The 15,967-nt window shown below is 38.2% G+C and overlaps 1 protein-coding gene and 1 non-coding gene across 2 annotated transcripts; both read right to left on the bottom strand.

Annotated features, from left to right (window-relative positions):
• Positions 1–109: 109 nt before the first annotated feature.
• trnat-agu (transfer RNA threonine (anticodon AGU)) lies at positions 110–183 on the bottom strand. Its single transcript has one exon. It is a non-coding gene; the product is annotated as a tRNA-Thr (tRNA).
• A 4,825-nt stretch (positions 184–5,008) lies between these two features.
• On the bottom strand, positions 5,009–14,885 carry dnaja2a (DnaJ heat shock protein family (Hsp40) member A2a). Its single transcript, XM_085359408.1, has 9 exons — positions 14,770–14,885; positions 13,703–13,762; positions 12,114–12,343; positions 11,892–11,972; positions 11,635–11,768; positions 11,342–11,538; positions 7,440–7,584; positions 7,041–7,168; positions 5,009–6,107 (listed from the first exon to the last, which is right to left on the bottom strand). The coding sequence occupies exons 1-9, from the start codon at positions 14,845–14,847 to the stop codon at positions 5,919–5,921; spliced, it is 1,242 nt and encodes a 413-aa protein (XP_085215534.1). The 5' UTR covers positions 14,848–14,885; the 3' UTR covers positions 5,009–5,918.
• Between the last annotated feature and the right edge of the window lie 1,082 nt (positions 14,886–15,967).

Raw genomic sequence — 15,967 nt, 5'->3', positions numbered from 1 at the left:
TACACCTGGAAAAGTGTTTTGCTGAGAGAAAAGTACTATGTAAATGTAAAGTTATGACAAATGGTGCACACTGAACAACAAAAGAAACAACTGAAAAGAAAGAAATAAAAGGCACCGCTGGGATTCGAACCCAGGATCTCCTGTTTACTAGACAGGCGCTTTAACCAACTAAGCCACGGCGCCGCTGACGGAAACTGTCGAAAAGGGCATTTATGAATAGTGAAATACATGGGTCCAATGACGTCACTGCTATGTTCAGTGTATTACATGTATTCTCCTGTGAATGCGACGTGATATATAAAGTTGTCCCCTTTTATTTTTTTATCTTATTTTTTAGGTACTAGAAAATACGAAGGGCTAAAATGTTATAATTAGCAGTACACCGTTAAGTTACATTTATCCAAATCAATCAACTAAAAGGAGAGATTAACGTGGCTTAGTCAAACGGAAGCATAAATATGAGATGACACTAAAGCATAACTTTAAAGTGTAAGAAACAGTGCAGTGCAGCAGTGTCTTCGGTGTGGATTCAGTATTGTAAGAGTACAGGGTTGAAATACACAGCACACTTAAGCGAAAAAGATGATAGTGTGTATTACGATTCCCTGTAGATTATTTCAAATTTAAGCAAAAATATTACGCTTTTGATTCCCATCAATAAGGTTTTGCATAGAATGTCGCGTATTTACTATTAACTAGTACATTTAGAACTAGAAAATGCATTTTCTGAAGAAACTGCAGTGTAAATGCTGATAGCTGAATGTTTTGAGCTGAAATGGCTGCTGAATGTTGTTAAAAATGTTGAATGAGCTGAAATAGGACGAAACATTCACCTGAAGGCTGAAGTGTTGAACTGTTGAAAGCTAAAGTTCACACAGATGAAGAAGTTTCAAAGTTGGAAAGTAGCTGAAGATGTTTAAAATGTAGATGAGAAAAAAACTGAATATTTGCGCTGTGTGTGTGCGCGCACATGTATGTGTGTGTTTCTGTGTGAGTGTATGTCTCTGTGTGTCTGTATTTCCTTGTGTGTTTGTCTGTCTCTCTCTCCCTGTGTGAGTGTATGTCTCTGTGTGTCTGTATTTCAGGGGTTTTGACGCTGGCAAGTAGCCGAGCATGTTTAAAATGTACATTAGAAAATAAAGCATGAAACTTAAACTGGAACTGAATAAAAAAGTATAAAAGATATTGAAAAGATAAATACAAGCTGAATAGCTTGACTTCGTTTTAAAGTTTAAATGGTATCTGTGGGTCAACATATGTGGAAGTAGTTAGAGTTGAAAGACGAATAAGTTGAATGAGGATTTGAAGGGTCTCCCGATTGAAATACATTGTAAATTTTTGTTGAATAAAGTTGAATAATTAAAATATATATATATAAAAGATACAGAGAAATGATCAAGAAAGACAAGAAGTTGACCCCAGCTGTCTTCCATGGGATGAACCCCTAGACCCTTACCTCAGCTCTCTTCCTTGGGGTGAACACGTACAACTAGAGGAGAAGCGCTTTGAAGAAATGCAGAATGAAAATCTCATGAACAGAGAAAAGATTATGTCCCTGAGGCAAGAAAATGAGTGAAAGAGTGCTGAATGAAAAAAAAAAAACAGTCCTACCAGCTTCAAGAAAAAGAAGGTATTATTGAGGAGAAACAATGGGCTCTGCAAGACAAAAAGAATCAGGAGCTCCAAGAAAAGCTTGATCAAGCTCTGGAAAAAAATAATGAAATCTTCCAAGAAAAAAAAAACAGGACATAGAGTTCAAAGAAAGAAATGGACAGCAAGCTTGAAGACATGAAGGAAAAATCCAGAGTGCTCCAAATAAAGCTCAATAAAACACTGCACAGACATAAAGTTTCTTCAAGAAAAGAACAACAGGACACACAACAGAAAGAAATGGATTGCAAACCTCAAGAGAAAGAGGAAAAATATAAAATGCACCAAATAACTCTTAGTGAAACTGCTGAAAAATCAAGAGATGCTTCAAGAGAAGAAGCAACAGGACATGAAACAGAAAGAAACGGATTGCAAGCTTCAGAACACAGAGAAACACAACGAAGGCTTGCAAGTAAAGCTTGATGAAGCTCTGGAAAAAATAAAGAAATCCACCAAGAGAAGAAACAACAGGACATCGAGCAGAGAGACATGCAGTCCAAACTCCAAGGCTGCAGGTAAAGCATAACAAAACATTGCACAAAAATCAACAGCTGCTCCAAGAGAGAAACCAATAAGAGATAAAACAGAAAGGAATGGACACCAAGCTTGAAGACATGGGGGAAAAAATCCAGAGTGCTTTAATTAAGGCTCGACAAAACACTGCACAGAAATAAAGATTTTCTTCGAGAAAAAGAACAACAGGACACACAACAGAAAGAAATGGATTGCAAACTTGAAGAGATGAGAAAAATACAAGGTGCTCCAAATAACTCTTGATGAAACACTGCTCAAAAATCAAGAAATACTTCAAGAGAAGGAGCATGAAACAGAAAGAAGAAAAACTTGTTCTTCAGAGGAAAAAACAAAACAAAAAGGAAGTACAAAACAACTGAACTGGAGGGAGAAAAGAAAAAGCCGGAAAAACAATGCTCAGAGATGCAGAGTAGCATCAATGAAATGCTGAGAAAAAACACAGAACTTCAGGAACTTTCTAACTACTTGAAGAACAAGAACACTAAAATCCAGGTGCAAAAGCAACAACAGAAAACACATGAAGCAGAATTAGAAGATGTGGAGAAAAGATGCAAGAAACTTGAGAAAGAAAATGCAGAAATAATCCATGAGTTGACAAACCTTATCCTTGAGAAAAAAAGTGCTCATGGAACAGTGCCTAAAAAAGAAGAAAAAATACTTTCACTTGTTCTGGAGGAGGGACACTGCTGCTCCTCACATGATGTAACATCGTCTTCCTCCACCTCTGTTCCATCTTAATTTTCACCGCTCCTCCCAGTTAACCTATATTAGTTCTTTTCAGAATATTCTAAGTTTTTTTAGTTGTTGTTCTAACTCTCTTATAAGTACGAGTCCACTCAATTCTATCAATTTAGTTTAGCCTGATGCAGTCCACCCAATGCTTTGACTCACTGCACAAAGTGACTGATTGTGAATGCCCAGTAACACTTCAAAGAGTTACCAATTTGTCAGGGTTTATTGCTATATTTCTTTTCTTAGGTATGTTGAAGCTTTCTTAAGTTCTTGTTGTAGCTGTTATTAGTTTGGGTCTAAGTTTCCTTGTATTTTGTTATTCATTGTTTAAGTCCATCTAGTCAATGGACGTTGATTTAAGCTAGCTGGACCAGTGAAACTGATCTTTCTAGTACAAAGAAGTTTACTACATGTTTAATGCTATAATATAACAAAAACAAGTGCAATGTCAACAGTATGAAGAAAGAAATCTGTCAGTCTGACATTTCGGGGGTTAAATTGTCATTATAAAACCAAGAGTGTAGTATAGTATAGTAAGTATAGTAGATGGTGAAATAAAATAAAAAAAGATTCTGTCTAATACATTGGTAAATAAGTATGAAAGGCCATGGGGCGGTCCTTATAAATAGGAAAAGGGGTAGGCTCAAATTTATGAAAATGCACCTATCCAAAGCAATCAACTGGATGCATTTTGAGTCTTTGACGGCCGTTTACACCCCCCGGGCCTTATGTTCGGCACCCTTTTACTAAGCACTTTAGGGTTTGCTTCTACAGTGAAGTAGCTAACTTCATCTTTGCCATAAATTAAAACTGACTTAGCACTAAAGAAAATTCCATCCTTTCCATAATGAAAAGTCAATGTGAAAATGCTGTCTAAGCTTGTCTTTAAACTTACATGATAACCATAAATAATAACGATTGTTTTTCACACTGACACAGCAAAATTGGAAATAAAATGATTTTGTTATTACTTATGTACTTGTTAAAATTAAAATAAAAGACTTTTACTAGATTGTCATTTTAACTTTCTTACATTTCCTACATACTCCACTATCCCCAAATTTGGGAAAACTGTAAAACAGATTTTTGTTTTCTGTTAATCTGCACCACACTGCAACACAAAACCCTTGCCTCCTTCGCTAGCATTACTACTATGACCACCAAAAAAAGAACTGTTTAAGGGCCCCCCGCTAATGGGTCAACAAGTGACTTCTTCAATATTATCACTATTTTGCATTGTTCCATATTTGTTTGATGGCTCATAACTTACTGCATTTTCCAATAGAATACAAATGTCAGGAGCCCTCTAAAACAAGCACTGATGAAGGAAATTCCTCAGTGACCTATCAGATACCAGCATTTACACAGGTTTTTCTGAACTCTAATAAAAGTTTGATGATTACAAAGAAGACGTAGCTGAGATTTGTTAAACACAAGGGTCATTGGCACAGGTAGGACATGATCCACACTAATTAAATAGCTTGGTTTTAGCTGTTTCACTCTTTAAATGACACTGAAAGGGCCGATAGATGCCCGATGTTCAGGTCACTAAGGGTTCCTCACATTGAAGTCAATAAACCACATCACAGGACACTTAAATGGCAACACTACTTAAATCAGCACCACTAACCAAAGCTACCAGCATGACCAGTTGAAATGTATATGCATGTATATATGCGTGCTTCTCAACCCATTCAACAGTTTACACTGTACACAAATACTAATGGAAGAAGCAGTGATCAGCTGCCTCTTCAAGAACTACAGAGGTCACAGCATTGTAGTTTCATTGGCATGTCTTTCCACTCAGACTGCTTTTAGGACAGTGTGCGATCCCGTTCACTGATGACAGCTGACTGAGGATGGAAATGTTTTTTGATTTAGTCATACAGTACCTCCAGAGAATAGTTGGCAGGATCCTTGGATTAGTTCTCGTCATTGACACATTGTGTATAGAAAGAACAACTTTTTTCCCTTAGTGAGCCATTTCAAAACTCTGATGGCTTCAACTTATTTCTAGCCTACTACTTCTGGTGGCAAAAAGAAAAACATTGCAAAAATCAATGTAACACACTACGAATGATATTTCAACAGTTTATTCAACAACTTCATAGACATTTCTTGAGAAGTGTGCTGCTTTATTGGATGTTTGACAAGTGCGGGAACCAAAGCTTTGTACATGCACATGGTCTCAGCACAGGTACAGACTATAGGTTTTTATTTATTTATTTATTTTTAAATCACACAGCCTTGAAATACAGCAGCTGATGAAGCTTACCAACAACCACTTCAGTGATATACACACTTAATGAAATTTCTGTTCGAATTAAAAAGTAAAGACGGGAAAAAAAACAACAACAACACGTAAAAACCTAGAAAGAAACTAAAGCTGTAAAAATCAGAAAACAAATCCTACAAATGGCGCCGAGTCGACAAGTCCATGAATGCATAAGTCCGAGGATCTGCATGTCACGTTGCTCAGCTGCTTTGTCTTTGCACATTGGTTAGTCTTTTAAATTAATGTAAATACTATGAAAACAGAACCCATGTCACAAAGAAACATTCCTTTTTACTGATCTTGAGCTCCAATTAGCAGGACACTGGACTATCAGCCATGACAGAGGAAGAGAAAGGTGGGTGGGTGAAGTCTGTATGAACAGAAGATCGTCATCCTAACATGGTGTTCACTGAGGCGACCACTTGTTTCATTACATCTTAAATATTTTATATGAATTTTTACCTAAAGTTGCTGTTTAAAGTGTCTAGATCTGTCTCTGGCTGCACCAGTGTTAGTTCCTCAGACAAAAATCAAAATGATTCAAGGGCACAATATTTCAAACAATCAACAACTTGTGCACGAGTCAGTGTGATTGTGATCTGTGTCTGAGGAGCTACTGAGCCTGACCTGCCTTTGTTTAGTCTGCAACTCATACATTTTCTCCCATCTAGCTCATGGGTTGTGTGTGTCTGTATGTGTATATGTCAGAGTGGGAAAGCTCATGAGATTACTGGTGGGCACACTGTACTCCCGAGCCGTGGTGGCTGCCCTCTTCGTCCGAGCTGTCATTGTAAGCCTCCCTGCGGTTACCAGATGACGAGCTCTGGCTGACGTCATAATCTTGCAGGTCGACCTCCTCCGTGTCTCCACTGATGATGGGTGGCTCTGACCGTGAGGGCAGCATGTCTTCCAGCTCCTTCACAGGGAAAACAATTTTCAAAATACAGCTTTAACAGGCAGCTTCATTGGGATTTCTAACCATTCTCTGGTGTCAGAAGGTTGTGGGGTCATGAGTGCACTGCTACAAGGAGAGAGAGAGCGAGAAGGGGTGCTGTCTCAGGAAGAAATTCACTTCCATCCTCAGCCAGAAAGACAAGCGTGACAGAATTTAAGTACTTTCACATTCATCACAAGAAGGAATCAAATCGCTGAATGGAAGTCTGAATGAAATTAATATCTTTCCCCCCCTCTTTAAAACAACGACAACAAACAAACAGGTCATACTTTCTCTTCAGACCAAAACCAGATTATGTGACGGACTCTGAAGACATAGTAGAAAAAATCATTTGAGAAAACATGCACCTTGGGTTTCTCCCCACTAACCGTACACATATAAATTGCTTTCCACCCAAGAAAAACAGCAGTCCTACATGTGAACATGTTACAGGTCAGACAGCTAACTCACTGCTGAGCTGTCTGAAAATCATGTATATTTTTCAAGTTAAAGCAGCTGTTGTTCAAAGTAAGGTGTGCTGTGGCCTTTCTCCATCAACACTGCTGCCAATATTTCCCTTTTTCCTTGCTTGTTTCAAAGCCGCTAATAAAAGAGCAAATCTATTTACTGCCTCCGTGTGCTGCCATCACTGATGCCCCCTCAGAGGCCTGATGGGCAAGTCTGATTTAAATAATATATTTGAACTCCACTGTAAATGACTCGCTGACTTAAGTCTGTTTGGAATATAGTTTTAATGTCTTAATCTAATTATATGGAGGAAAAAAAATTGCCTATGAAGGACAGTTTTGTAATTACTTCTAAGTACGAAGAATGAGCTTTGGTCTTTGTCTATAATGAGACAAATCAAAATTAGAAGATTAAAGACAGTAAATTAAAAGCACAAATCTGTCATACCCCAAGTTTCTCAGGGCTGATCCAATTGTTGTCAGGAAACTGGACATCAAACTTGATATAAAGATCTCCTTTCTCGAAAGGGTTTCGGTACTGTGGCATGCCTTCTCCCCGCACCATCCTGACAGAGCCTAGAAAAGAGTGCCGTTTGTTTAAAATTAGACTTAATCACATTTTTCTAAACAGTATTTCCAGCACTGGGGATTTAGGGTAAACCCACCCCCCAGTGTTAGTGTGAAGAACATCTTTACAATGATAGAAACTCTCTGCCAATAAAGCCCAAAGCTGGACACCTGCTAGGCTAATACACTTATCTGGCAACCACGTCAGAGCTTTGAATAATGATGCAGTCTGTTCCTGACAAATTCAGTAAGAAAAGCAATGTTAAAAATGGATGTTTACCTGGTTCAATGACTTTGCCAGCAGGGTACTTAACAACAATTTGTCTTCCATCTAAATGTTTCAACATAAACTGGAAACCACACAGCGCCTCCACCAGCCCAATCTTGTGGTTCATGAAGAGGTCATTGCCATCTCGTCTATATGTCTGAAAATAGAGAGAGATTGTTAGTAATATCTGTTAATAGATGAAATCGTCACAGTTCTAACAGATTTAAAAACAAACAAACCAAACAAACAAAGCATCATTTCCTGATATACCAAATATGACAGTGTGGGAAAGCATGTCACTGTATATCATTACCTTTGAATAAAGCTGGGGCTAAAGCAGAAGTGGAGGTTAGTCAATTTTAGGGGGGAAAAAAAAGTTTTTTTTATTCCAATAATCCAAAGAGTTCTCATCGCTGAAGCCTATTCTCTCATAAAAACCACATTAAACACGGTAACAGATAATTGTCAGAACAAATTGCTTTTGTCTGTGACTGATAGCCTTTTAAAGTGGTCAGAATCATTTTCTCTGACAGTGTCTTTTGAGCTCGTCATCTGTGACAGCTATAATTGACTGTGTGACAATGCTTCTTCATGGTGTAATTTGGCAGTCAAGACATTGGGGGAGGCTATGAACTTGGAGTTTTGTAACATTTCTTTCTTATGTTGCAGTAAAATGCGTTACACAACAGCTTTAAGAACTCCTGCACACTAAACTGACAGGCAAATAAATATCTTATCAAAAGGCTAGAATTAACAAGACAAACATCAACCCATAATGGAACACTCAGTAGAGGCCTTGTACTTTAAATTCACACTGTTCCACAAGCTAGCTTTTTTGGCACTGTAATGCTTTGTCAATTTTAATTATTTTTTATTAATTATTAGAAAACAATTAAGTTCGCACCATCACATTTTTGTAAACTGTATTGTATCCGAACACTAAACACCTCTGCCTTAGAGCATTTGTTAGAAATCAATAGTACAAACAAGTATAGCACAAAAAAGTTACTAATTTACTCAATAGGATGCTGTCAGAATGTATTCCTGTATACACAGACAAGTAGTTTTTTAATGCCTCTTAAATACTTTTTATTGTACTACTTCAAATGATTTTCAGACCTTTTGATATAGTGCCATTTCATAAAGAGTACTGATGTTCCATGATCAGTGTTTTATGTGTTGTTGCTGCTGGCTGTACCAACTCATTATGCTACAGATGTCTATGAATGACATATTTTGACATTAAAGATAGACATCCTGTGGGAGAAGGAGCCAGAGGCACTCCTGAAGCTCTGGGTGGTGTTCTAGTTAAGCCAAAACCATCCACAACCCATTTCCTTTAACATTTACCAGGGTCTTTATTTACCTCAGCCGAGTAAGGTAAGTGGCTTGCATATTTCTGAATTTGGCACCATTACGACAAATAAGCTTCATTACGATTTGTCTGTTTTATTAAAATTACAACATTTAGTTGAATTGCTCTTGAAAAAAAGATCAGCATCACAAGACTGATTAGCCTATCAATCCACCACTCATGATGTCAATATAACTTTATTTCATGAGAGGACACCCATCACTTTTTGGCATCCAGCTACAAGCGTTGTTAATGCAAACCAGGAACTCAACACTTCAACCATGTAGAATCATAAGCGCTGATTTTTCAGTGAACAGAAACACTCCTTTTCTTCATTTCCAGGAACACTGTGTTCAGCTACTACACAAAATCCTTTTTCCTTTGGTCCACTGTGTGGCTGCAATCACAGCATTGTAAGATGCCGAAAGATGAACCCTTAGGCTGGGGAGCCCACGGCACACCCATCTTTCGCCATCTTACAATGCTGTAATTGCAGCCATTCCCCAACTCTCTGTGAATGGTACTCATGGCCTTTGATCAGTGGTAATGAGAATTTGCATCCTTCAGTGGGCTGGTTTCAGTCATTATGCAAATGTAAGGTTTATAAGATTGGGGAAACCTGCGGTCAGCTGAGACTGAAGAAGTCACTTGGATGAGTGACGAAACATTTCTCCCACAAAACGCTACGTCCAGATGAACAGAATCAACTTTTTGGAGATTTACTTTCCTGGATGATTGAGAATGCATCAAGACGTTTTGCTACCAAAGAAATTCAACATTAAGGCATAATACGATTTAATTATAAAAACTCAATAATGTATAATGTTTTCCTTCTTATATGCACTGAAATACAGACTTTTTTTCCCTGTTAGAATTTTCTGTGATACAATTTAAGATTTTCTTACTTTATTTCTTGAATTATTGCAAACAGAGGGGGTGTTTTAAATCAGTAGCTTACTCATGAATCATAAACTCACGAACAACAGCTGTATATATTCCACAGCAGGTGCACCATTTAGCCCACAATCAAACACTATATAACACATGACTTAGGCTTTTGAGTGCTCAAAGTGCTAAAACAATTATTTAAATCTCGTATTGCATAAGAAGGGGTGCCTCAACACATAAGAAATTATTTGACATGATATCTGATCAAGACAATTGCAGCTTTTATGAGATAAAATTAATTAAAAACTATCAACCTTAGTAATGTTGCATTTTAGGCTCTGACAGCTCACAAAACTATGACTGATACAGAAATCATATTTTTCTAATCTGTATCAGTTTCACCCATATTCTATCGCGATATTTCCTTTTCTTATCGTTGCCCGACATTATACCGGTATTACCGTGAACGGTATGATATGGCCCAGCCCTACCTAAGACCCATAAAATTATTATCCATCAGCGCTGCAGGAGGTTGGCATGTTAGTATGAAAGTTAGGTGAAGCATAATGCCATAGACAGAGAAACAATGACCAGGTCGTCCATCTACTACACTAAGTGAATTTACTAGAGCAAACTGAAAATGCTATAGATTGCCCCCCAAATGCCTTCCAAACTGTATGCAACGCTCCAAGTTACCACAATGCTCACAGATGTACCCAGGTTGTATGCAAAAAGTGCATTGTTAAACCACATCAGGTGGGATGGGAGGGGGTAAAAACCCAAGCATCATAATTAAAAATGAAATCATGAAACGTTACCTACAACGTTATGTTGTAGGGAAAAAAAAAAAAAAAAAAAAAAATAATAGGGTCCTGGTTATGATGTAAGGTACGACACAGATCTAACACAGAAGCATAATTCACCTGTTAGAATGACTTATTCACCTTACGTGTCTGTCTGGACTGTGGGAGGAAGCTTGAGTTCCCACAGGCAGAACATGCCAACTCCATGCAGAAACACCCCAGGGAATGATAATACTAACCTCTACACCAGCCTGACACTCTGCTGCTATAACACTCATTCCAAAATGTTAAAATCTGCTCCTAGATAAATATCCTCTGTGTTAAAATAATTAAAGATTAAAACTAAACATTTATAAACACGCCAAAACTAACCAAATTTATTTAAAAAACACCCTGAAATCAAAACAAAAATCAAAATGTAATTAAAACTTATTTAAAAAAAAATTGAAATATACAAATTCTGCATGACTAACTCCAACGTCTCCGAGATTTTATTTCCACTTCTTTGATGCTTATTTAAGTTGTGCGTAAATTCGTCACCTCTGCACACCCACACATGTACTGTGTTATACTGTGTTATACATACATTTTACGAACCAGCTGAGACTATGAGATTTTGGCCATTAGTGAAAACAGAATCAACAGTTTGACATCAAAAGAATGCAACAGGAAGCTTTGGTCAGGTGTGAGGAGCTGGATTAGAAGAAGTTCACCTTTTTATGGGAGTGAAGTAATTAGCAACTGACATACAAAAAACACAAAAGGAGAATAGACTGCTCAAAATAATGTTAAAACCATCACCTCCTATTACAGAGTATGCATGGGTTACGAGGGAAAGGATAACATGAATCAGACTCCCCCCCATGTACCTCGTGCTCTTTTTCTTGCAGGACAAGAACTATATCCCCAGGTTCAACGCCAGGTGCCTGGTCAGCTTCTCCTCCAAAGGTAATTTTCTGGCCATGCTTCATGCCTTTGTCCACATGCACCTCCAGAATCTTCACCTCCTTCACGACTTTCTTGCCCTCGCATTTTTTACAGCGGTCTTTCTCACTGATCACCTCACCTGGGGCAGATTAAATAAAACACAGGATCAGAGATCTGTGCAGATCAATAAAACACGCAAGTGCTTAGTCATGGTTTACATCACTGTGGCACTTACCCTCTCCATTACAATCAGTACACACTGACTGCATCTGTTGGACCATACCCGGGGCCAGCTGTCTGATCATGATGCGCATGCCACGCCCCCTACACGCCGTACACTTTTGTACAGCACCCGTCTTGCCTCCCTGCCTGTATTCACACAAAGCCACAGATGGATTTGTTGTAATAACCAACAAATATCCCAGGATTAAAACTGTTAATATCTAAACTATCAAGCAGAAATAACAGCAAGATGTTGGTTATACTACTCACCCATTGCAAGTGCTACAGAGTACATTCTTGCTAAGTTGTAGTTTAGTTGTTTTTCCATTGTAAAGGTCCTCCAGTGAAACCCTACAGAAAAAAAACATGATATCAACTGATGCAAGATAAAATAGTTGTGCTGCACATCAAGAGCAATTTTAATTAATTGCAAACACAAAAACATTAAATCAATTTAATGTAGTACATCTGAGTTTCCAAGCTAGGTCTTACTTGAGTGGATGGACCATGTCTTCTCCTCTCCTCCGACCTCCATTCCTGGATCGACTGCTCTGTCCACCCATGAAGCCAAAGAGTCCACCTCCAAAGATGTGGGAGAAGATATCGTCCATCCCTGGGCCACCCCCGCCACCTTCCCGCAAGCCTTGTTCTCCATAGCGATCATAAAGTTCTTTCTTTTCAGGGTTAGTTAGCACCTCATAGGCAAAGCTGATTTCTTTGAACTACATTTTGAGAAGACCAGAAACGGAGACAAGACAAAAAATAAAATAAAATTAACTGGACGAAGGGAACGGCCTGTTTCAAAATGGCTTTTGGGATTTGACAAAACAATTAACTGACCCACTTAGATCCAGCCACACATACAGTCTGGGGTTCATTTTAGAACCATTAAATAAAAATGTGTCTTAAGCTTATGGAAAGCAGACACCAATCAACTAAACTGGTGAAAAATAAATAACACTTGGGATTTTCCTTTGGCTCCATCTAAAACACCCGAGGGGGACAGAAGTCTTGGGTACAATTTCAGCTCTCCAAAACATAAGACTTCAGAGCAAATTCACAGCAAATTGATTACCTGTCAAAACAGTAACTCAAAGTTTCAACTGACCTATACAAACTTTACCAACACTCTTAGGTCTCCAATAAAAAAAAAAAAAATTAGAAAGAAAACTAATAGTTAAAAAGAATAACATCTAGCTTCCATTTGCTTTGAAGATAAAATGTGACGTTCAGCATGAGTTACAAGTTAATCTCACAGCCAGTGTAAAGGATATTCTCGGTAGGACACACCATTTCCAAAACTCAAATGCTTTCATTATTATGAACACTGCCTCCAGGCTTAAGACTCTAAAGTTGCCATTTTCCTGTTGGCAACAATTTCCTGCTGAGAAAATCTCTCACTGCCATATTGGGGATGATGAAAGAGAGGCTTGTAATCCCCCCCCCCACACACCTTTCAATAAACATTCCAAAATCTACATTAGAAACTAATGCGAATGTTAAGCACAGCTGTGGAAAGGGCTCTTCCAACTTCAGCTCAATGTTCAATAACAATTTAAACCCTTAATGAAATGTAAAGGCTTAAAGCGAAATCACCACAAAGCAAAAGTAAAACGGGAAGTAACTCCTGTCATAACAGGACTGAAAGATACATTAAAGCTTCAGATACACAAAATACTAGGCACATCTCTATGAGAGAACATGTTCTCTATGTTTAAAATGTTTTACTTAAACATGTTTAAAATGTTTTACTTAAACATTTTAAACTATTTTTCTTCTTTAGTTATACATAACACTGATAGCAACACATTGCACTTTATCCAAAGGACTAATTTTAATAAACATCCAAAAAACAAAAGAAAGAAAATCTGCAAATCAATAAACGAAACAGAGTAATTAAGTACACATACATTAGAATTTGGTGCATAAAATGAAAACAGACTTTTTAGCTTTTTATTGTTTTCCCAATCACGTTTTTTAATTTCAAACATAATTAAAACAAACATAATCGCATAACTCATCTGGACATATGATGACCAGCTCCACTGTAAACCAGGTGGAGGCTGCCACGGAGGAGTTACCTTATCTCCAGAATTAGGGTTCTTGTCGGGATGATATTCTTTTGCGAGTTTCCGGTATGCCTAGACAATAACAAAAAACAGAGATAACTCCATTAGCTAGCAAGTTTTACATTGGGCATGCGTTGTTTACGGGAAACTTGCGTCGACATGACTCCAACACACATGAAGGAAGCTTATCTACGGTTTACGCAATCACACGTGCCTCCCTCCCCGAACAAACCTGGCCGGCCACGCACTTTCTGTCTCGGCTTTAAAAAAATCATTTTCTCCCAACAATAATCCATAACTGGTTTAGTAGCGACGACTGCTATTCACCATTTCCACGCACCTATCCCCGGGAATTACCCTTTAGTGAAAAAAGGCAACTCAAAATGTCTGACAATTTCAGTGCTAACGCTTCTAAGCTAATTAGCATATCTTCTCGCCAAGCACGGACGGGGTAACGATAACGTTTAAGATGAAAATATGACAGCGTAATAAAGTTATCCGATAATGTGCTAATAAACAAGAGGTCGGTGAACATCAATTTAGTCTAGTCTAGCATGGCCAGTTAAAAAAAACATCACACGCCGGTTGGGAGAAAAAAAAACCCAACCAAATTTAAAAAAAAAAAAAACAAAACCGCTGAATAAATATCAAACTTGGATTCTTCGGCTCATTTTGATCACTACGTGTTAGGAATCTATTTCCACCGTTTGTCAAACACAAAATCAAGGACTAGTTTGGCTGGTTTCGCGACAAACACTTAAGCTAAAGCTAGCGTGAGGTCAATCGTTTGATGCGTACGAGCTAGCCTTGGTTTCGGTTGACCTTTTTCACATTAACAAATTGAAAAACATACGTTTTCCTAGTCGATCGTAGCTAAACTGTGAAAGAAAAATAAAATATTTATTGAACTCATAAACGACACAGCCCGACTGTCACATGAATATCCAGGCCGGTCAGCCTGATTCACTGCTAATGTTAGTTAGCTTCGCATAGCAACGCATTTCCTGATTGAGGCACTTTTAAGACTTTGAAGCTTAAACGCAATATATAATCCCGCAAATTATCTCCCGTGTATTTACCTTTTTCAGCTCATTTTCAGTTGCAGACGGAGACACTCCGAGGATGTCGTACAATTTCGTGTCGACAACATTCGACATGGTGTTGCTGTTGCTTCGACAGGAGCTGGATGGACAAAGAGAGAAGGAGCCGGTGGAAAATGTTTGGCTCGCCTCGTGTCTCCATTTCCGGAAAGTCAGACCCGCCGCGTGTCCGCTGGTGCCCCCTGGCGTGGATGTGCTTGATGACTGATGAGCTTACACACGAGAGTAAACACTCGATTTCCTTTTCATTTTTCTTCTTCTCTTATTTATTCATTCATTCATTTATTTATTTTAGCAAATATTAATCATTTAATTAAAGTTAATTTAGACAAAGCTTGAACAATTTCTTGCCATTTTATAACTGGCCCTATAGTTACACCTTCACATATAAAAGTTTAAACTCAGTTTATGAGCTCAAACTGCCATCCTGTTTTTACAGTCTGTTAATGAAAAGCGAACTTTCTGTTTCTCTTTATGCTCACTGAATCTTCCTCTTTTGGCCGCTCCCTTTAGGGATCACCACAGCAGATCATCTGCCCCCATGTCACCCTCTTCATAGCATCCTCCTCTGTCACATCAGTCTTCCGTATGTCATCCTCCACTATATCCATAAACGTTATCTGTTTTCATCCCGCCTGGCAGCTCCATCTTTAACATCCTTTGTCCAGTATATCCACTATCCTTCCTCTGCACATGTCCAAAATATCTCAGCCTTGGTTCTCTAATTTGTCTCGAAAGCATTGGACTTGAGGTCCCTCTGATATACTCATTTATAAATAAATCTGAGAATCTTTCAATTCTGCCACTTCAGCTCGATCTCCTGTTTTTTGTCAGTGACACCATCTCCAAGCAATCCATCATAGCAGGTTTTACTTTGTAAACCTTCCATTTCCCTCTTGCTAATATCCTTCTGTCACACCTCATACTCATCTCCACCCACTCCACCCTGCCTGCAGTCTCTTCTTCAGCTCTCTGTTGCTTTGGATGGTTGATCCCAGGTATTTAAACTCATCCACCTTGACTACCTCCACTCCTTGCAGACAAATTATGGTTGATTTATTATTGGGCCCTTTTATTTATTATGGAATACATTGTTTTTGAATGGTTGCATCTTAGTACAATCCAAACCATGTGATTATCGCACACTCACAACATGGGAATATAATCTTGTACTTGA

The sequence above is a fragment of the Diplotaxodon limnothrissa genome, linkage group LG1 (assembly GCF_057381915.1).
Source record: "Diplotaxodon limnothrissa isolate DT_005_m linkage group LG1, D_limnothrissa_male_GT1.1, whole genome shotgun sequence".
Taxonomy (NCBI): Eukaryota; Metazoa; Chordata; class Actinopteri; order Cichliformes; family Cichlidae; genus Diplotaxodon; species Diplotaxodon limnothrissa.
This window is presented reverse-complemented; position numbering and strand designations above follow the sequence as displayed.